Below are 23,676 nucleotides of genomic sequence, written 5' to 3'. Positions count from 1 at the left end.
CGAAGTCAGCAGCACACCATCTCCACTATATACAGTGCTAGTGGCACACTGCTTTCCCCTTCTGAGTCGCCTGACGGTTTGCCAGAATCTTTTCGGAGCCGACTTAAAGTCACTTTCCAAGGCCTCACCGAACTCTTCCCACACCCGGGTTTTTGCCTTGGCAACGACTGAAGCCGCAGATCGCTTGGCCTGTCGATACCTGCCAGCTGCCTCTGGTGTCCTACAGGCCAACCATGTCCGGTAGGACTCCTTCTTCAGCTTGACGGCATCTCTCACCTGGGGTGTCCACCACCGGGCTCGAGGATTACCGCCCCGACAGGCACCAACTACCTTGCGACCACAGCTACATTCAGCCGCTTCAACAATGGAGGAGCGGAACATGGCCCATTCTGAGTCAATGTCCCCCATCTCCCCCGATATCTGGTCAAAGTTCTGACGGAGGTGTGAGTTGAAGATCAATCTGACAGGTTCTTCTGCCAGACGTTCCCAGCAAACCCTCACTATACGTTTGGGTTTGCCTGGTCTGACTGGCATCTTCCCCCACCACCTGATCCAACTCACCACCAGGTGGTGATCAGTTGACAGCTCAGCTCCTCTCTTTACCCGAGTGTCCAGTACACATGGCCGCAAGTCCGCTGACACGACTACAAAGTCAATCATTGAACTGCGGCCTAGGGTGTCCTGGTGCCATGTGCACTTATGGACATCCTTGTGTTCAAACATAGTGTTCGTTATGGACAAACTGTGGTTTGCACAGAAGTCCAAAAACTGAACACCACTCGGGTTCAGATCAGAGAGGCCATTCCTCCCAATCACACCCCTCCAGGTCTTACTGTCGTTGCCCACGTGAGCGTTGAAGTCCCCCAGTAGGACAATCGAGTCTCCAGGAGGAGCACTTTCAAGCACCCCTTCCAAGGATTCTATGAAGGCTGGGTATTCTGAACTGCTGTTCGGTGCATAAGCACAGACAACAGTCAGGACCCGTTCCCCAACCCGAAGGCGTAGGGAAGCTACCCTCTCGTCCACCGGGGAAAACCCCAACATACAGGCACCGAGTCGAGGGGCTATGAGAAAGCCCACACCTGCCCGCCGCCTCTCACCATGGGCAACTCCAGAAAAGAAAAAAGTCCAGCCCCTCTCAAGGAGATTGGACCCAGAGCCCAAGCTGTGTGTTGAGGTGAGCCCGACTATATCTAGCCGGTATCTCTCGACCTCGCGCACCAACTCAGGCTCCTTCCCAGCCAGTGAGGTAACGTTCCAAGTTCCAAAAGCCAGTTTCAGCAACCGAGGATCAGAACGCCAAGGCCCACGCCTTCGGACACTGCCCGATCCACAATGCACCGCACCCCTACTACTGCCCCTCCCATCGGTGGTTTATATCAAGATACATAATAATTTTCTAAGTTATATGAACCAGGCTGTGCTTGACCAGGCTTGTGTTTGGTCTGATACCTTTTCTCTGAGGCCGTTTGGTCTGATGTTCAGTTTCACAAGGTCTGAGTCATGATGGTGTCTTTTCTGGAGACTCAAAATCTTTGATCTTGAGGATTGATGGCGATTCTGGCAGGTACGCCTGGAGATGTCCTAAAATGTACCCCGTAGCCCCGCCTAGTGCTAATTAACATATACTTGCATGTTGGTCAGTTTGAAAACGAAATTTAAAAGTGGAAAATGAAAAGTGGATCTCCAGCAGGTGGCGCTGATGTTCGTTTACATTTGCCTTTTCATTCTGACACTTAAACACATCAGTGTCACTTTGCTGTTGATTTATCCATTTTGCATTTTCATTTTAATTTTGTCAGATTTTCAGACAATTGCTATGAAAAAGAAATAAGAAATTAAACTTTGCATTTTGATTTTAGTTTTGACATGTATTCTGCATTTCATGAAGAAAAGCCAACGCCAAAGCGAAGCTTGAATTTTCTTTTCTCTATTAGCTTTTTAATTTCAGATTTGGCCATGAAATACCAGAATAATGACTAAAATGAAATGATAAATAGCTGTTTTCAATTTATTTTTATTTCTGTCACAACTGACTCATGCTCATGTGAAAAATGAAATTGCAAATGTAGGTATTCCATTTCATTTTCAATTTTGGCAGGATATTTGCTCAAATGTTTGGAAAAAGAAATGGCAAAAAGAGGTTTGCATTTACAATTTATTGTTTTCATTTTCTTTTTTCTTTTGGCTGAATTTGCCGTTCACAGAAGGATGGACAGAAACACTGGTGGATTTGATCAGATCTGAAGCAAGAGTGGAGCTTGATTTTCTCTCAAAGATGAAAGCTTTTAGTTGCTGCTGTTGAAACAAAACCTCATACCTCTAAAATGGCAACTTTACAGGAGAAGGAAAAAATATACTTTGGTTTTAATGTAGGCCAATGGAACAGACATTTTCCAAGTCATTTTGGGTAATTTCTTTTGGTCCATTTATCATGAAATTTATCAAACGAGGTAAAAACCAACAGATATTTTCAAATTAGATCAAAACCTGAAAAACAGCAATATGAGGTTTTGTTCTGACAACAGCAAAGTAGTGTTTATCTGATGGGAACAGTTTTGGTGGACGTCCAGTTCCCATTTTCTCTTTCAGCTCCAGTTTTGGAAACTCTTGATTTTCACTTGTTATCTTTTCTTTACTTTTTTCTTATTTTACTTTGACTTTCCCTCCTTTCCTTTCCTTCCTCATGCAGGTGGATTATTTTATACCTATTTTTCTCAGAAATATCTCCTGTAAAAAAGATTTGTTTTGAAATTACATATTCTGATTATTGTCCAGCAACAGAAATGGCATATGTTGTAGAAAGAACATGTATTTATTACTCATTATAATGAGATGCATCATAAAAATGACATTTTATGTCACAATTATGATAAAATGTTTATTGTTATATGTTGCAATAACAATATGCTCTCATAATTATGAGAAAATTTAGCTTTTATATCTTATAAGAACAAGATGTTCTAGTGAATAATTATGATGTCTTTTTGTGATCTAATGACAAGACTTTCTTGCAGTTACGAGATATGTCAGTTTTACAATGTAATCTGGCCATAATGACATGCTGGAAGGGATTTTTCAAAACTTTGCTTGGTAGCCAGCCATATGCTGCCATACAAAACCCATAGTACATATCGTTATATCACCAGTATAACACACATTACAGTATGAATTTCCAGGACAGACTTCAAAAATCTCCAGCTCAAAAATCAATACTCAGAGAAAAGGGTCTCTGCAAGCTCAGAGGCTATAAAAAAGCTCTTTTTATTAAATATATTTATGAAATCGATATACAACAGTCATTTACAACAATAGCCATATAGAAAAACGAACCGCTGACTAAAAGAAATCGTTCTCGATAAGAAAAGCGTGTTATTTTCTTAGAGGGCATGACAAGGGTGCTTTTACTGTCAGGGGACATAAAGCACTTCAATAAGGAAAATCTTACCATGGTTGCCTTAGGCACATTCAGTCATGGATTTGGCTGCATTAAGGCAGGAGAGTGTATAAAGCTCACACTACCTAACCTGCTGGACGTGCTAGATGTGCTAGAGGGCTGTACAGACACAGAGCTTTCATATTACACCCCTCGGCTAGTGGTGATTTATGCTAATAGTTTTTCAGTGCTAATCGTCCTCTGCACTGGGTCTACTGGTTGAATCGATTATTTTATATTATGAACGTCCTCACTGTCAGACGTGGACTTTTTTTTTTTCTTTTGACAAGGCAGGACACAATTAATCCACAGTGGTCAACAACCCTGCCCATGGACCTCTACTGCTCTGCAGAATTTAGCTTTAACCTCAACACACCGCATCTGATCCATCTCGTCTTTTTAGTCACATGTGGTGAACTAGTGGATAAAGTGAGCGAAACCCAGTTCACACTTAAAGCTGGAGTAGGTGATTTTGGAGAAATGAAGTGTAAGCTAGTTTTTGAAAGAAATCCCACCTGCCTTAAAGCCACACCTCCCCAACACACAAGAACGCACACAAACTAATACATAGCATTGAACTGATACATAACATGGCTATATAAGTCGATGATGGCTACACAATTCAGGAAAACCCCAAAGTCCCTCACAAACAAACACAAACCAGATAATTACCTGTCCAACAGAAAAATAGGAACCTTAGTGTTGTTTTCCAGGCTTATCCAACCTTTTTGTTCAAAGTGTTTTCTACTTCTGTCTGTCTATTTTTTCTTTCTTTAGCAGTGCAAGCTGCTATAGGTCCCTGTGTAACTTTCTCTGCCATTTTTGTGGACCTAGCTTGCCGCTTTTCTGCTGCGTGTGTGTGTAAAGATGTATAACAGACTCTGCAAATATGCAAATGAGTACACGCTCAGAAGGTGCACTTGTGGGTAGATCATGATGTAGGTGGGTAGACAGGGTTGGGCAGGATGGGTTTTTACAGTCCTTTGGCCTCCATAGATAATGATTTTTATTTTTTATTGTTGGAGCATTTGATTTATCAACTGTTTTCAGGAAGTGAAATGTGAAGAGTATAAGATATATAAATCTTATAATTATATATCTTATATAATATATTTTAAGAAATTCACTAAAATGTTTCTAAAATAAATCCCCTACTCCATCTTTACCCAACTACAGAAGATGGTTTTAGAGTGTATTAAAAAGAGTTTTAAGTCTAACATTTAGTTTTAGACACTATCCAAATATGTGGATTTACATTTACCAGCAACAGTATAAGGTTTGCCTACCTTGTGTCTCTACTCATTGCCCATTTTATTATCCACTTATTACAACAGAAGTGCTTTATCAGTGGTTAGTTTCTTCCCACAGCTTTATCTTTACATTTCAGTTGACACCAAGTACTATAAACTGGCAAGAGCAAATATCCCTGAAAAACACAGAAAAACATTATCATCGCTCCAGCTTGCAGTTTATGGGACTTTATGGGTTGCTCGTTGGCACCAATACTACAAGGCATTTTCAGAGGTGTTGTTTAGTCAGAGCTGTTTTGCCACCATGTGAATGACTGACAGTGTTTTAGGCATGAGGTGTTTGGTCATTATGTTTTGGCTAATTAGTGTAAATCTAAATAATAAAACTGTTTTCAAAAGTTGTAAGCCTGGCCCTGAGGTTAATATTCTACATCCTGCCTTGCTGGCTCTCAGAGCTTTAGCCCTCATCATGCAGAGAAAATCATTTAAAAACACTGCTGCCTTATACTAAAGATATATTTATATATACATCATTGAATAAGCCATCATTAAAATTCTTATATTTTCAGCCCATAGACAGTAACAAATTAAAAGATATCTGATCCACTCTGTGCAACACATACACACACTTACATGCCACCACCATGCTAGTGTAACTGCAGTGCTGAGAATGATCCACCACCCAAATAATACCTGCTCTATGGTGGTCTTGTGGGGGTCCTGCCCATTAATAAACACTACTACTATTAAGAGAGATGGACTACACTCTCTGATTGTAGTGCACCTGTATTAAATGGACAACAAATCTAGATACAAGGTCGGTATACCTAATGAAGTGGACGCTGTATTCTGGGTTTGTGACCTAACGCTGTTGCCAGGACAAAAGCTCAAATTGTTTTTCAGTTTTTGACATAATTTGAAATTAACTGTTACCCTTTACATTGTGTGTAGGTTTCATGATGAATGGACTAAAAGAAATGGTCCAAAATGACTTGGAAAAAAGCCTGGTTCCATAGACCTACATGAAAAGTACAGTATGTATTTTGCTTCTCCTGTAAAGTTACCATTTTGGAGATATGAGGTTTTGCTCAGACAGAAAAAAAACAATGAATTCAAAACTGGTCGTTTTACCAGTTTTACTTATATTGACTGGGGAGTAAATGGTATGTTTTGAAGCTTTAACAATGTATTTATAAACTACTTACAGTAGTATTTACATGGTTTTCCATCACATAGCCCCTTAAAACTGCTGTCTACAATGTCTCAAAACTGTCTCTGCTGTCTCGTCTTGTCGGATGACGGTGAACTGGGCTTGGGGGGGTTCACACTGCGTTTTTATAATGGTGTAATAATATAGGCAGAGTGCACCTGTTCATGCTCACGTTGTGTTGCTAAGCAACAGTAGCATTGTAACATTATAAGCAGCTGTGCTAGCTAGTTATCCTTTAATTTACTGTAGGGATGTTCCAACTAATTTTGATAATCAAGTATCTGAGTACTGAGTAAAAAAAGAACTTAAATAAGGTCACAAATAATGTAGGCTTACCTTTTTAGATCACAGAGCCGAGGTGCACAAAAATAGCAGAGTTTAACGTTTTATTGTTCTGAAACTGCCCAAAGACTACGGTTAGGGTTAAGGTCTTATCTTTTAGACGAGGCTTTTTTCACCTTAGTGGACAATGTGCCAACATGTTATTTGTCAGAGAAACATATTTTCATTGGTTCTGGACTGAGCTAACATCTGCAAGAGTACTTAGCCTAGTTAGTGACAGAGCTCTGCTACATCATCCTTCTTAGCCACGTCCTACATAACATGCTTACTCGCAAATATGTACAAAACCATTGCGTTGTACTGAATTGTTCTCCTTTATATCTTCCCATGATTTTAGTATTTGTATACTGTCATCTCAAATGATCAAACGCGCACTTGAGTACCTGTGCACATCCCTAATTTCCATAAAGATCTGGTGACTTTCACGTTTATAAAGTCATCTACTGTTAACTAGCAAACAAGGTGCTGCTAATAAAATAAGCTAAAGCAAAATAGCTACTTTTTGTTTATTTTGTGCTAATTTTGATCAAGCAGTTGAGGATACTCAGCGACTGCAACTGTCACTGAAAGTTTACTTTCTGTTTAACAGGACTAGTCAGAACAGAAAAAAAAGGTGTACTACATGTTCGTTTTGAGTTGAACTCAGGATGCACGGAATGTGCCGTACAAAAGTCAGCAGCCCAAAATGCACCTCTCCCTTTGAAACCAATAGAAAAAAGGAGCCTTGTTTTGCAAAAAGCACGCTCAGTGTGAACCTCCCTTTACAGCTTGGGTATCTCCAATATGACTGGGTTGGTGACCACTGCTTTGAAACAAGATTTGAGAAATTCAGCCACCGAAACCAAAATCCAGCTCTCTAGGGTGCCCCCCTCAATGGTTTGGCTCCATTAGCTAGAGAACCCACGCTCTGCTCATAAGCTAGAAGCCCCTCACTTGCGTTTAGCATAGAAAGTAAAGTTTGCCTCTTGGACAAAAACACCATTTGTTTTCAGAATTTGGCTTCTGCTTGAGAAGTGTGTGGGTTGGGCAAGACTTGCTGCATCTTAAAGCATTTCAGTAATATCATACAGCACATAACAAAATCCATTTCTCCTCTTATAAATGATGCCACACTGTTCTCTTAAAACCATACTTCCCAGCACCTTTCAGAATAGCTTCTTTTTTCACATTAATCTTTCCAGAATTCTGTAAAGCATAACCAGCAATGGAGGAGTCCTTCAAACCCAGCTGAACAAAAACCTGTGATCCTATCCAACCTGGATCAAGGCTCAGCAGCTGCCTTTTGACTGACAGCCTGTGTTAAAGATGGTGCAGAGGGGTTGGAAGGCTTGGCGTGGGCAACACGCACTCATGTTAGGCTGTTTGTGAGCCTGACACAGGTGCAGAAGTAAAAGTCCAGTCAGATGAAGTACTCCTTGCTGATGCGGCTTGCTTTGTGAGGGTCCAGATCTGGCCGGTAGACTGGAGGCTCCAGGCTGGGTCGCTGATTCTTTGCTGTGATGACCTGAGGTGGTGGGGTCTGCCGGTGCCGGTAGAGGTAACGGATTATCACAGCCAACGCACACAGAGAGGTGAACACTATAGCAGCTACAACTCCTGAGAATGAGATGGGGAGACAGAAGCCGGTTATTAGTCATTCCATAAACTTCCTACATATTGGACAAGTCATTCCATAAGCAATACATTTGATTAGATTTAGGTTTTATTTTATATTTTAGAAGTTTTTGGAAAAAATTAATCAAATTTATTGGTTAGATACCAAACAAGATGAAGTTTGAAAAGTTTCAAATGTGATGTGGGTAACAAAATTAAACTGGTATTAAATAGTAGCTGAAATAACAGTAACTGTGATAACAACTTATTATCTATTTAGAATAATTTCATATCATAAAATTACTACCTATTTGATCAATGAGATTTGGTCACCACTTGTAACATGAGACATTCCAGATGTTAATCTTGGTAATTCTAGATGTTAACAACTCTCTCAATTATTATGAAATCATCTACAGCTCTGTTCATCATAAATATCTTCAATTGTACTGCTTCCCACAAGCTGTTTGAAACCTATACACACTGCATATACACTGCAACAAAATGAATCTATATTAATGAAAATATTGATTCCACACTTCTGAACAGCAATTTCAAACTTCTGAATGGTAGTTTAGCAAATGTTGTCACTTATCATATTCAGCATCATGCAAACGGCATGCCTACACCAGAAACACTGAATTCAGCCATGTCAAGTTGTGTCATCATCTTAAATAGACTTGTTATCATTTCTGACCATTTATGACATACTGTTATAAAATGGACAAAAGTCACACAGCTACAAATTGTAGAATCAGCCATTTTGAAGCTTGAACTTTTTTTCTTTCTTTCTTATTTATTTATTTATTTATTTATTTTTATAAATAATGATTTAACATGATTTAATACAGTGTCAGGCTATAATCTGGACCTGGTTTGAGGCAAGTATGTGATGACTTATATGTGATGGTATGTTTGCACAGTTGCTAGTTGGTGGGGTGTAAGCTTCCAATATTAGCAACTTTGGTTGAACCCAGTTCCAAAAATGTTGGGACAGTATGTGAAATGCTAATAAAAACAACAACTGCAATAAATTCAAAATGGTGCAAAACACATTTCATGTTATATCTTATGAACTTTGATGAAGACATCAAATTATCCAGTTTTGAAAGTGGAATTTTTTTTATTATTTTAGCTATGCATCCATAGAGCTATGCAACTTTTACTGTTGTGATTTACATAGTGAATACATTTGTGGTAAGGCAAAAATTGTGAAAAGTTTTGCCAAACTATCACTTCAATCAGGAATAACTGGTGTGTGGAATAGTAACAGTTGCACTTTTAGCAGAGTGTACTGAAAATAGACCAGTGCATCAGCAGTGATGTATCTTTGTACAGGAAAGATTACTGAGCATCATTTCTAGAGAACATTGTACAAAGCAACGTGGCCTCCTGAGGTTCCTCACCTCCAATTAGTGCTGAGTCATTCTGCGCTGCTTTCTTCAGCGGTGCATTCCCTCTGTCTGATTTTGATGAGTCGTCTGTTGAAAAGAAGAGAGGATTGTGGGTGGGAGGCTCTTCTTAAGGACTGATATTTAAAGCAATATAATATAAAATAAGCATATAGGCTTAATAATGTATCAGATATCACAGCCATAGAAAGACCTTTGCAGCACAGTCCACTAAATAAGTGGCCATAGCCATTATATACCTGACTTTGTGTGTGTTGTAGTAAGAGTGTTTGTGCTTGACGTAATTCCACAGCTTGACTCCTCCAATCGGCCATATATGCTGACCAGTGAGCTTCCTTTGTTTTGTAGGGCTGCCTTCAGGGGAGCAGCCTCATTAAACTGGAAAGAGGACAAACAACCAATGAACCCTCTCGACCCTGCACGGAGCACCTCTTCGTCAGTGATGTCAGTTCCTGCAACCAAAGAAGATGGAAACAGTGGTAATGCTGAGTAAGCAGGTGAGCAAGCACTTCTGTACATTTACGTGGGATCATCATCATATTTACATTAGATTAATTAACATACATCACTTACATCACTAAAGCTAGTTGGCTAGCCAGTTGCTAACAATACTTGTTCACATGTTTGTTTCCAACCTTGTAGCTTAAACAAGTGTAGGTTGAAAATAATTAATTCTGAGCTATGCTTGAAGTATCAAACACACCAATATAGCAATGAATGAGTTCCTAGCTTTTTCCAAAAATAAATAAATAAATAAATAAAAATGGACTAAAAGAAACGGCCCAAAATGACTTGGGAAAATATCTGGTTCCACTGACTTACATTAAAGGTAAAGACGATTTTTTTCCTTCTCCTGTAAAGTTACCATTTTGGAGATACGAGGTTTTCTTCCGACCACAGCGATATATATAAATGTTTAACTATTTTCAAGCCTCTCCTCGAGGAAGCCCAGTATTATATGTAGTTAAAAAGCAACTCCTGGTTTGGCCAATCAGTGCTTCAGTAAATTGTGCTCATGATGTAATTGATGATATTAACAAGATATATAAGATGTCACCGTAAAAGATAAGTATATTTAAATAGCCACACTGAAGGTTGATGCTCCTTATGCTTGCTAACAAGTAATTGTGTCTTAATGTAATTTTACTTGTACTGTGCTCACAAGAATAGCAGGAGTGAAAAAGATTTCAGGCCATATTTATTAGTTCATAAATGTCATTTATAAGTCTATGAGTCATTTATAAGTACTGTTACACATTTAGCTAGCAAAGTTAAATAGGATTAAAATGCAATATGCAGCTGGATGTTTTTCACATTTAGGCAAACCTAAGTGATTCATTAATGGGTCACAGCACTTGATAGAATAACTAAATCTTATTGAGATGACAGTGAAAGTCACCTGGATCGTTTTAGCTGTTCTCTCAAAGAGCAGTTAGTGAGGCCAGTGAAACATTTCCCCCTGATTTTTCACTCAAAAAAAGTTCATTTCCTTTCGCAAAGCTCTACATATCCTCATATCAAAATGTAGCTTACACTGTCAGCTTCTGAACTGAATTTTTAGTTTTAAACCTATAATTACTGTTGGTTATATCTACTATTAGTTACTAAGGGGCTGAGTTGTCCTATATGGTAATGTGGTGCCGCTTCATTTATTGGGCTTAAATCTAAAGGGATGTTTTGTATTTTTAGGGCCTAATGTCACGTCAACAATCACTGATGTTTCAGCGTTTTCATCAGTTTGAAAAATGATTTGAGATTTTGAAAAACAGGCATGGGTGTTTTTGATATGTAAGTCAGTCATAGTAATCTGCTATCACAACAATCTTCACTGTTGCCCTCTAATGACATCACCTGACATATTTTCAAATATGTGACTTTTCTGTCATTTGTCAGTTTTAAAGACAAACTAACATATTTTCCTACTTACTTCACATTCACCTCTCTTCAATACCAAAAAATTATGTTAAATCTTCAGGGAGGTCCATTAGCTTTTGCTTAGGCTCTAAGTCAAAAGTAGCATTCATTCAACCTCATGTTACTTGGATGAACAAGTTTTATAGATTAAAATTACAGGGTCCTTTGTAAGCATATCTTGCTTAATGTCTTGTTGTTGAGTGGTTAAGAGGTGTGTATGTTCACATATTAAAATACATCAGAATGTGGAATTAGAGTATTCTGTGTGCTACTGTGTTTCCTATAACTGTAAAAAAGAAGCGCAATTCTGCTTTTACTGTTGGATTCATTCAGAACTAAATTCAGATCACAAATGGTTTATTACTGATTTGCTTCATCACAGTAACATAAAGAGGCATCTGAAGTGTGAAATATTCAAAAACTGCACTGAGAAATGAAGTTATTGTCAGAGAAGTTTAAAAGGCAAAAGTAGCCTGTTTTCCTCTCAGGATTAAAAGTTAAAATTCTCTCTGATTCTGAACATCATCAGATCTGACAGACAGTTCACAAACAAATACAAATCATTCTGATCATTTCAACTGTGGATGGATTTTATCAGTATAGACCAGTTCATTACTCATTTCTGAGAATTCTGCCAAGGCTGCAGCTGACCTGAAGAAATCAATGCGTCCATTTCTGTTCTCACTGAGCATTTTACCTTTCTGTCTACCTTGTTTCTCTATTAATGACTCTTGATAGTTTTGATGCAGCTTGTAGTATTTGGGCAGGCATTTTATTGTGAATTTATCTCTAGCAGTGCCCTTTCTCCCCAAAAGCACAAAGGTTGCGCTACATCCAGCTCTACTTATTAGTTACTCAATTAAAATAAAGGTTTCCTAGGCAACATCGAGCAAATGCATTTACCCTTCACTCAACCCATCTGTTTCTGCACTGACAGCTCAGAAACTGCTCTCACTCGCTGCCCTGCCAACCACCCACCTCATTCTAACCTGCCTCAGAGAGAGAGAGAGAGAGAGAGCGAAAGAGAGAGAGACAGTGTAGTGGGAGAGAGAGAGAGAGAGAGAGAAAGAGAGAGACAAAGAGAGTGTAGTGAAAGAGTGGGAGAGAGAGGGAGAAAAAAGGGAGAGAGATAGGGGGATAAATGAGAAAAGTGAGAGAGAGAGAGAGAGAGCGAGAGAGAGAAACTAAGACAGAGAGAAAGGAGAATGTGGAAGAGACTGAAAGTCAGGGAGAGAGAACATAGAGATACAGCGAGAGAGTGAGCAAATGAGAGCGAGAGAAGGGGGTGGCTGGGTGAGAGAGAAAAAGAGAGGAGAGAAAGAAAGAGAGAGAGAGATACAGTTTAGCGGCAGAGAGAAAGACAGTGTAGCGGGAGAGAGAAACAGAGAGACAAAGAGAGTGTAATGAAAGACAGTGGGAGAGAGGGAGAAAAAGGGAGAGAGATAGAGGAATAAATGGGAAAAGTGAGAGAGAGAGTAAGACAGAAAGGAGAATGTGGAAGAGAGTGAAAGTCAGGGAGAGAGATTATAGGTGGGAGAGACAGCGAGAGAGTGAGCAAATGAGAGTGAGAGAAGGGGGTAGGTGGGTGAGAGAGAGAAAGAGAGAGAGAGAGAGAAAGAAAGTGAGTATGACAGATGGACAGAAACAGAGTGAGAAAGAGAGGTGGAGAGAAAGAATAACAAGAGGAGAGAAAGGGAATGAGAGAAACAGACAGATGGAGACAGAAAGTTGTTGGAGAGACAGAGAGATAGCGAGAGAGTGAGAGAGACAGAGAGAGAGAATAAGTGAGTCGGAGACAGGGACAGAAAGAAAGAGAGAAAGAGAGCAAGAGAGCAAGAGAGAGAAGAGAGAGAGCCATATATAGAGAATAAGAGAGTCTTGAGTAAGAGTCAGATTGGCTTTTTACCAAATCACCGCACTACTGATCATATTTACACCCTACACACCCTAATCAACCAGCACGTCCACCAAAGCAGCAACAGTAAAATATTTGCATGTCTCGTTGATTTTAAGAAAGCTTTTGATTCCATTTGGCACACTGGATTATTCTGTCAGACTCTACAATGCGTTGTAGAGGGTAAAGTGTATGATATCATCAAGTCCATACATCTGAACAACAAGTGTGGAATTAAGCTCGGCAACAAAAGAACAGAGTACTTCATTCAGGGGCGCAGGGTGAGACAGGTTGACCAACCCTGTTCAATGTTTATATAAACAAGTTAGCGGTATTACTGGAACAGTCTCCAGCTCCTGGACTCACCCTAAACCACACAGAAGTGAAACTCTTGCTCTATGCAGATGACCTGGTGCTGCTGTTGCCCACAGAATAAAGGCTACAGCAGCACGTGGACCTGCTGGAGCAGTTCTGTCAGAACTGGGCCCTGACAGTCAATCTGGCCAAAACTAAAATGGTGCTCTTACAGAAAAAAGCCACCTCACAGGAGAACAGACACCTTTTCACTCTAGGAAAGTCCGCCCTAGAGCACTCATTACACTATGATTACCTAGGACTGAAAATCAGTGCCTCAGGAAACTTGGATTTGGGAATGAATGCACTAAAAGAGAAAGCACAGAGCGCTCCCTAGGCCATCAGGAAACAATTCCACAATAAAACATTCCAATTAAAATCTTGTGTAAAATTTTTCATAGTCCACCTATTGCGCTATATGGAAGTGAGGTATAGGGTCCACTCAGTACGCACTACTACACTAGATGGGACAAGCATCCCACAGAGTCCCTGCAAGCAGAATTCTGCAGAAATACATTAAAAGTTTAACAAAAAACACCAACAAATGCATGCAGGGCAGAATTAGGCCGATTTCCATTGATTATACCAATTCAGAAAAGAGCTTTAAAATTCTGGCTGCATCTAAAATTCAGTCATCCAAATTTACTACAATATAAAATACTTAAAACCCAAGAGCTCAGCCCTAAACCCAGTCCCCTCTGTCAGCTGGTTCTGAGAATAACTAACCCACTGGCCCTTAACACACAGCAGCCTCAGTCCAGCACTGCTGACCAAAGTCCAATCAGAGTAAACCAAATTATCAGACACAGTAAAACACCTATCTGGAACATTGGGACAGCACAACCAGAACTCAGTCTAAATTACAGAACTGTCGGGCCCTAAACAGAGAATATGAATTGGCAGAGTATCTCCTCACCATCAGTGTGAAAAAGTCAAATTGGCATGAGAAAATTCCACAACAAAATTAAAGAACATTCTATTAATTTTTGAAATTCTAAGAGAATCTGAAAAACTACCAATCTTCTTTGGAGAGGGCAGCACAGCATCTCTCGCAGCGAAATATGTGGCAACATGTCACAGCCTGAGGAAAAGTAACACACTCCATATCCCCACATCCCCACCAGAGAGAGAGAGAGAAAGAGAAAGCAAGCAAGACAGAGACAGAAAGAAAGAGAAAGGGACGAGAGAAAGAGAGAGCCACAGATAGAGAGAAAGAGTATGACACAGACAGAAACAATGTGCCATGGAGAGGGAAAGAGAGAGATAGAGAGAGAGATGGAAAGGGAAAGAAAGAATGAGTATGACACAGACAGAAACAGAGAGAGAGAGAGAGAGAGAGAGAGCAAAAGAGAGAGAGAGAGAGAGAGAGAGAAAAAGAGAGAGAGAGAGAGAGAGAGAGAGAGAGAGAGAGAGAGAGAGAGACAGTGTAGTGGGAGAGAGACAGTGTAGCAAAAGAGAGAAAGAGAGAGACCAAAAAAGTGTAGTGAAAGAGTGGGAGAGAGAGGGAGAAAAAAGGGAGAGAGATAGGGGGATAAATGAGAAAAGTGAGAGAGAGAGAGAGAGCGAGAGAGAGAAACTAAGACAGAGAGAAAGGAGAATGTGGAAGAGACTGAAAGTCAGGGAGAGAGAACATAGAGATACAGCGAGAGAGTGAGCAAATGAGAGCGAGAGAAGGGGGTGGCTGGGTGAGAGAGAAAAAGAGAGGAGAGAAAGAAAGAGAGAGAGAGATACAGTTTAGCGGCAGAGAGAAAGACAGTGTAGTGGGAGAGAGAAACAGAGAGACAAAGAGAGTGTAATGAAAGACAGTGGGAGAGAGGGAGAAAAAGGGAGAGAGATAGAGGAATAAATGGGAAAAGTGAGAGAGAGAGTAAGACAGAAAGGAGAATGTGGAAGAGAGTGAAAGTCAGGGAGAGAGATTATAGGTGGGAGAGACAGCGAGAGAGTGAGCAAATGAGAGTGAGAGAAGGGGGTAGGTGAGTGAGAGAGAAAAAGAGAGGAGAGAGAAAGAGAGAGAGAGAGAGAAAGAAAGTGAGTATGACAGATGGACAGAAACAGAGTGAGAAAGAGAGGTGGAGAGAAAGAATAACAAGAGGAGAGAAAGGGAATGAGAGAAACAGACAGATGGAGACAGAAAGTTGTTGGAGAGACAGAGAGAGAGAGCGAGAGAGTGAGAGAGACAGAGAGAGAGAATAAGTGAGTCGGAGACAGGGACAGAAAGAAAGAGAGAAAGAGAGCAAGAGAGCAAGAGAGAGAAGAGAGAGAGCCATATATAGAGAATAAGAGAGTCTTGAGTAAGAGTCAGATTGGCTTTTTACCAAATCACCGCACTACTGATCATATTTACACCCTACACACCCTAATAAACCAGCACGTCCACCAAAGCAGCAACAGTAAAATATTTGCGTGTCTCGTTGATTTTAAGAAAGCTTTTGATTCCATTTGGCACACTGGATTATTCTGTCAGACTCTACAATGTGTTGTAGAGGGTAAAGTGTATGATATCATCAAGTCCATACATCTGAGAGTAGAGAGAGGGAGATAGAGAAAAAAGAGAGAGAGACAGAGAGAACAAAAGAATGAGTATGACACAGACAGACAGAAACAGAGTGAGAGAGAGAGAGAGAGAGAGGTGAGATAAATCAGAGAAAGTAATCATTAAAATTCATGGGGAATTATAGTAGTACTGATTGCGAGCGCCTCTTTTCGGGTGGTGCCAAAAAAACGCTCCACTCAGCTCAGTGCCGCGGTATGAAAAATGCAGAATGGGGAACAAGCAGAACAGAAAACACTCTTCTGCCCGGTCTGGAACTCACCTCGGATCCTCCCCAGGGTTAATGTCCTCATCGGCATGAGCACAGAGCCAGGAGACAGGCTATACTGCTGTGTCACCGTGTTATCAATCTGCAGGCACACAAAGGGATCAAACAAAGATCATTTATAGCACTTATTGAAAAATGAAGATTTATTAGACAAAACCACTGTGAAATTCAATTAATGACATCACCGATGTAAAGCATGCTCCAAGGTTGGATTAAGTGGGGTACTCCTCAAAGTTATTGACACTTTTAGGATGAAAGACTCAAAAAGATTTACAGCAAAAATGCAAATCAGTTTTGTATCGATGGTAAATGCAAATGAGTCACTGAATATTCCAATTTATATGTAATCAGCTGCTCACTCTGCCACTATATTACTTTATCTGCAGACAAAACTGACTAATAACTAATTTAAAGTTATAACTTAGTGTCTTTAATTACCACAGTCAGCACAACAATGGCCAACACACTGAATCAGCTGAGTTTGCTGCAGTACAGTTTTGATAAGAGTATCTAGAGTAGAAATGAGGCGTGCAGGCTAACATCGAAACTAGCAAACAATTTCAAAGCAGAAGGTTGTACGGTCGTTCTTTCATGACTTGCAGTCTGGGTTGCCCAAGAAAAATTTCCCTTGGTGGGACAAGCAAGTTTAGCAAATCATATGGTCAAAAGATTATCCTTGCAGATCTTAGAAGCATTTTTTTTCATTGTCCATGCAAAATCTTAGAAAAAAAACATGCGGAGTCACGTGGGAACGACGAGCAAGATGGCTGCTTAGTACAAGTTGTCCAAAGCACTATTATCTTAAATCCTAACCAATCCGTGCATTTCTCTTCTTTTCAAATATTTGTCTGTTAAGTATTTCACTATCAGCCTTTCTCCTGTACGAAACCGTTCATCCATAAGAACATGTCTACATCTTCGAAATATTTGAAGCCTGCACAAGGAAAGGGGGCAGCTGCTCCCGAACCTGGTGATGCCAGCCCGAAACGGGACTCTGTACAGAATGCTAACTTTGCTGAAGTGAGTAAAATGAGCTCCACACTCAAAACAGTGGCGTGTGATGTGTCAACGATTAAGGAGACTACAGAGGAATTGAAAAATGCGGTGAATGCCATGCAAGCATGGCTAACAGAGGCGGAAGGGCGAATCTCCGACCTGGAGGACTCCACTCAGCAACTGGTAAATGGCCACGAGCTGCATAGCAAGCGCATAGATGCTCTGTGGAGCCGCGTGGAAGACCTGGAAAATAGGAGCCGCCGCAATAATGTCAGACTGTTGGGTTTGAAGGAGGGCATTGAAGGGGATAACCTGACTGTATGCATTGAAAAGATACAGCCCTGTCAGAGGGCCTGCACATGCAAATTGACAACGAATTCAAAATTGAAAGAGCGCACCGCTCTCCCGGATCTCGTCCGGATGAAAACCAGCCTCCGCGACTGATTATGATAAGATTTCTGCGTTCAACCGCGAGAGATAAAGTCTTAAAAGCTGTGAGAGAGAATGGAGGTGCGGAGTGGAATGGATGCAACATTTCCCTGTTTCCAGACATGACGAAGGAGCTGACTGAGAGGAGGAAAACTTTTACAGCGGCGAAACAGCTACTGCGTGACAAGAACGTGAGGTTCCGATTAGCTTTTCCTGCAACGCTCCGTTTTGCGTGGAAGGGAAGGAACAGAAAGTTTGACGTCGCAACAGAGGCTGTCAAGTTCATTGAGCAGCAAGTTACTGATGGAGAATAAACTAAGAAACATCCATCAGCATAAGGAGATTGAGAGAGGTATGATGGGGCTGGATAACTTTGTGTAGCTGTTTAGGCTATAACCTAGCTGGGTCTCGGACATTCCACTGACCTAAGTTGAATTCTTCTTTTTTTTTTTTTTTTTTTTTGTCTGTTTTATGGACACAGATTTTACGGAAATTACAGGTATCCTAATAATGCTCAGTGGTACAAAAGTCATAACCTATGTTCTTGGATTAGGAAGGTCAGACGATATGGGGTAATTTCTATGCCAATATTTTTTTTCAATTTTATTTTCTTATCATGTAAATGGCAAATAGAGTTTATGTTAAGGTAGTTTCCTGGAATATTAATGGTTGTGGGAATCCTGTGAAAAGAAAAAAGATACTTTTATATCTTAAGCATAAACAAGCTCATATAGCATTCATTCAAGCAACACATCTACAGGATGATGAAGCTAAAAAACTTAAAGGAGACTGGGTTGGACATGTTTACTATAGTTCTTTTTCCAGCAAGCATAATGCAGTTCTTATTTTGGTCCATTAGAGGTTGAACTTTTCTATGTTGAAGGAGTATAAGGATAGTAATGGCAGAGTTATTTGTATAGAAGCCAATATAAATGGGGTGGAAATAATGTTATGTAATGTCTATGCTCCAAACAAGGAGGATCCATCTTTCTTTCATGGACTTAATAGTATGTTGGGAAATGCCCAAGGACAAATAATTTTAGCAGGAGATTTTAATCAGGTCTTAGATGGGATATTAGGTAAAAGTAAATACTCAACTGCCATTCACATGCTGATGGAGGACAATGGCCTGATTGATGTTTGGCGGCTGGTCAACCCTAGAAACTGGGAATACACATTCTACTCCCATTGCCACAAATCCCACTCAAGAATTGATTTTATTTTGATCTCCCAGAGTCTAACCAGTGCCATCATTGATAGCACTATCAGTGCTATTTCCCTGTCAGACCATGCACCTGTTGAGCTCTGTATAAATATACATTCAGACAGTCATAGACGAGGCAGATGAATGAGGAGAATGAACACATATCTGCTACTGGATAAGGTATTTTCTAAAGAACTTGCTGAGGCCTTATCCTCATTTTTTTAAATTAATTTGGGTAGCACAGACAGCGTAGCAATGGTTTGGGAGGCATCTAAAGCGTACATTAGGGGTAAAATGATTGCACAGACTTCAAAAAGGAAAAAAGAGCACAAGAACAGTATAAAAAAATTGGAAGCAGAAATAAATAGCATGGAAAAAGATTTGGCCAGACATTACTCTGACAGCTTATTTAAAAACATTTGTAAATGTAAGTTTCGAATTCAAGACATTTTCAATAAAAAAGCAGAATATGCTATCTTTAGACTTAAAACACGATTTTATGAGTCAGGAGAAAAGACTGGCAGACTTGTGGCCAGACAGCTAAAAGAACAGAGCTCTGTCCACATAATTCCAGCAATAAGGGCAGGAGGTTCTCTTATAACATCTTCTAAAGGTATTAATGATGTCTTTTAAGAATTCTATGAGAACCTGTATAGGTCATCTGGTGCTTTAAATGAGTTATCAGTCCGAGATTTTTTCTCAAATATAAATCTTCCAAATTTATCTTTTGATCAGTCGGCTCTTCTTGATGCACCAATAACCAAAGAAGAGGTTAAAGCTGCCATCTTAGCCATGAATATCGGGAAATCACCAGGAATGGATGGGTTTCCTGTGGAGTACTATAAAGAATATATTGATATAATTACTCCAATACTGACAAATGTGTTTCAGGAGGCTTTTCAAATAGGTTCACTTCCACCATCTTTTAATGAAGCACTCATCTCTCTGATACCTAAGAAAGGAAGAGATCATACAGATCTGTGTATACCCTTGTCCAACCATCTTTTCCAAAACACAGGGGGAGCTGTGGTTATCCCCACAGGATAACCAGTAGAAGGTTATCCTGTGGGGATAACCACAGCCGCCAGAGTCATATTAAGACACTGGAAATCATCTTTAGGATGCTTCCAGTCAGCCATGTGCCTTGTGGAATATTCAAGTATATTTCATAGGGGTGAAATGTGTTTAGGTAACAGGGTTGAGTGACTGACATGGGACATGCATAATGTAATGAAATTTAAGATTAAGTGACCCTTATTAGTCCCACAACAGGGAAATTTCACCTCCGCATTTAACTCATCCGTGAAGTGAAACACCACATACACTCTAGTGAGTGCACACACACACACACACACACACACTTGCCCGGAGGGGTGGGCAGCCCAATCCGCAGCACCCGGGGAGCAGATGGGGGTTAGGTGTCTTGCTCAAGGACACCTCAGTCACGTGCTGTCGGCTCTGGGGATCAAACCACCAACCTTCTGCTCACAAGGCTGGTTCCCTAACCTCCAGCACATGACTGCCCCAAGCATGAAATAAATAAATATATATAAATTTACTCATTTGTTTTTTCAAGAAAACTAAATGTTCACATAATTGTGAGTTTAGACCATGCCTTCAAAAGGGTGGTAGTATGAGGGAAGGCTGATTGAGGGATGGTAGAGAACTTGAACTGGAGTTCTGGACAGCTTCTGCCTGTAGCTAGAAGGTCAGACCACCTCATAGTTGTAGCAGTACTGATATAGGTCTGAGGAAGAAGAGGAGATGGGGTAGGGGTGGGGATTGTGAACACTTTGTCACGAGAATGTGAGAAGGTGAGGATGTGAATGTATAGGGCGTTAGATTGGAAGAAAGAGGTAATAGCATAACCACATAATTTGAGAGCCAATTTATCCAAGTTTAAAATGTATTTTACCTTTACATACATTTTTGTCATTGTAGTGTCAGTGGAACACAAAAGGTACCCGAGTCATGGAATCACCTTCAAAGTGATGCTACATAAAGCTCCTATAGTACTTCAACACTATCAGCTGAAATGTCAATACTAGACCTATAATGATTGCATTTTTCCATTTATCAGTGAAGGATAAATGGTGCACATATCACGCACCTCTACAAAATATTCATCTAATAATTTTAATAAATTTTAGTAATACCAGCAATTACCTTTTATATCATAAACTACGTTCTTAAAAACACCATCATGTCTCTGATTTGTTATCACCTTACAATTCTCACTTTGAGGCTCCAGTTCATACAGGAATCCAGTCACTTCATTGTCACACAAAAACATTTCAAGGTGTGGTCTCATCACATTTAAACTGCCACTAAATGTGACATCAAAACTCTGTTAGATTCTGTCCTCGCAGAAAATGGTGCACAGGTCACAGGGCTCACCTGGACATAAAGTTCCCTTCCCTCACGGTTCATTCTGATCCAGTGGAACTGTCCATCAGCTAGACTGGCAGAGCCAGGGCTGAATGTGTCTGGACCTCTCTCCTGGTTCAGCCTGTACCAGATTTGCAAACTGCCTGGGAGAGCATAGACAAGTTTACAGAATTAACATGTTTAATTTTGTAATATAGTTTACACCAGAGATTTTGTTCACCACAGTTAAGGGCTGTCATTAGGCATGTGAAGCAGCAAGAAAATACAGTTAATCAAAGTAAACCACCGTTTGATAAATACATTTTACCCAATATTAGGTCAATTCCACCTGTTAATTAGCTGGGAGGGGGAAGGCTAGCACACACTTGAACATTGGACAGATGAAGTGCCACCTCACTAGCAGCAGTTCAAAAAGTTGACATATATACTGCCTTATAATGTCTAGCTTAAGCTTGTACAATTCCTTAGAAGTTGTTAGGGTTACATGCATCATACTTTATAAAATAATAGTGGATAATTTTTTTAATTTAATGTTTGATATAATCTATAATTCATATAGACATGCTTTAATGCACTCTAACATAATATAACAGGGTTTTGGTATATTTTCTGCATCACAACACACCCAGGCCTGCATCCAGTCTATATGCCAGTCTATAAGATATTATATGCCAGATGAGTTGGCTTAGCATGAAAAATTCTAGGGTTTACTCAAATTCACTGTAGAATTATTATGGTGTCTTCCTTCCAGAATTTTTCTGTAAATGAGCCCGTGCACAGTTGTTAATCTCTTAGTAAATGTGAGGTTTTACATCAACAAAATGTGCATCAATTCAGCAACTGATTGGCATGTCTTATAAACAAAATCAAAAAGCAAAAGAAAAGACAAAAACACTGTAACAGAAGTTGACAGTTTCCCCAATTATTCAATTCATTATTCAAGTTCTCTTCACATTGCAATCTCTCTGTTAACTATCTCTTTTACACATGGTTACTTTTAAATGTCATTATTACTGGTACATTTGATCTGTTTTTACACATTTTATATGCTAAACTGTCATTCAGTGAAACTCTTCTTGCCTAAAACCAAAGAAACAATATTTAAATATATGTTCATGCTAAAACCAAGCATCACATCTTGGACATTTTGTGTCCTAATAAACGTTGTTTGAGCTCTGCGCTCAAATGAGTGATGTTTTATGTACACTAAAACTGGTTTGGACTTAACATTTTAAGCATGCTCCAATATTAATGTACTTCAAATTATGAGTTAAAGGAGCTTATTTACATGTATAATTTCAAATGATTTTTTTTACAGTGTCCTAGATTTGTCTTTTTTTCTCAGACATTCCAGGCACTCACATGTTTAATCCCTTGCATCCTAATCACACACACTCTCTCTTGCACTGTCTGTCTTTTATAATCTTTTTTCTCATGTTACTCTCTCTCTCTCTCTCTCTCTCTCTCTCTTCTTTTCTACATCTCTTTCTTTGTCTTTCTCTTTTAAGAAGTGGGTTTAGGGCTGCTTAGAAAATATTTGGGGCTCCAGCCTGGGAAGTCCAGGCCAGAAGGTACTTGTATTATTAACTTGTATATTTAGCGTGAATTTCATGAATTTTGTCTATTTTAACTAACTGGGAAATGTAATGCTAGGCTAGCTGGCTTCAGGTGCTAGGCTGTTAGCAGTCAGTGGCCAAAGCTAAATTGTTAGCAGCACAGAGAGCTGCAATTGTACAGGCTTATGCCTGGTATTACAAGGTATTATGTATACCATATCCACATTATTCCTATGCCCCATCACACCTTGTACAAAATATGTGCAAAACACTCAGCAATCTGTAAACAGATGCATTAAATCTTAGGCTTGCTAAGAACAAAAATGTTGGGAGCATACCAACACAATGTTAAACTGAATTGATTTTGTTTCACCTCATCCTTCTGTCATGGATACAAAGAAGTGGCAATTCACATTTGGAAATATTTTTACATACTTTCTGAAATAATTAGCAAGTGGCAGAGAGGCTATAAAAAACCTAAAGAGCTTGGAGGAATGCCAGTATCTCCATAGCAATAAAGTTGGGTGGGTTCTAGTCATGAAAGCAGACAAATATGTTTACTTAAAATCAGACACTGAGCCTGGCCAGAGCCTGAAGAGTTTGTACTGCCATGATTGTGTGGCCATTACACAGCCAGGAGAGACCATGTAGGCATGCCACTACTGTTTAATGGAAGCTAAGCCACCAAATTAAATTGGTCATTCATTTAATGATATTAAATCGCCTTAATCAAACTGAATTGAGACATCATGTTTATTGGCAAAGCTGTTGCATGAGTGATCATAGGATGTATGCAGCAGGCATTATAGTAAATGGAGTGGAGTAATTTATATATATTTGTATTTCGAACAAATCAATGAATGGATAAACGAATGAGTA

General features: G+C 39.7%; 1 protein-coding gene across 1 annotated transcript in view; it reads right to left on the bottom strand.

Annotated features, from left to right (window-relative positions):
- Positions 1–3,240: 3,240 nt before the first annotated feature.
- cntnap5l (contactin associated protein family member 5 like) overlaps positions 3,241–23,676 on the bottom strand; it is a 212,117-nt gene continuing 191,681 nt past the window's right edge. Inside the window, exons 20-24 of the mRNA XM_017718593.2 lie at positions 21,251–21,384; positions 16,219–16,306; positions 9,483–9,695; positions 9,238–9,312; positions 3,241–7,834 (exon numbers count right to left, since the gene is read on the bottom strand). Coding sequence (XP_017574082.1) covers positions 7,638–7,834; positions 9,238–9,312; positions 9,483–9,695; positions 16,219–16,306; positions 21,251–21,384 — 707 coding nt within the window. The 3' untranslated portion in view covers positions 3,241–7,637. The remainder of the gene's footprint in view (positions 7,835–9,237; positions 9,313–9,482; positions 9,696–16,218; positions 16,307–21,250; positions 21,385–23,676) is intronic.

The sequence above is a fragment of the Pygocentrus nattereri genome, chromosome 15 (genome assembly GCF_015220715.1).
Source record: "Pygocentrus nattereri isolate fPygNat1 chromosome 15, fPygNat1.pri, whole genome shotgun sequence".
NCBI classification, from domain to species: domain Eukaryota; kingdom Metazoa; phylum Chordata; class Actinopteri; order Characiformes; family Serrasalmidae; genus Pygocentrus; species Pygocentrus nattereri.
The sequence above is the reverse complement of the archived record's forward strand: the minus strand, read 5'-3'. Positions and strand labels throughout refer to the sequence as shown.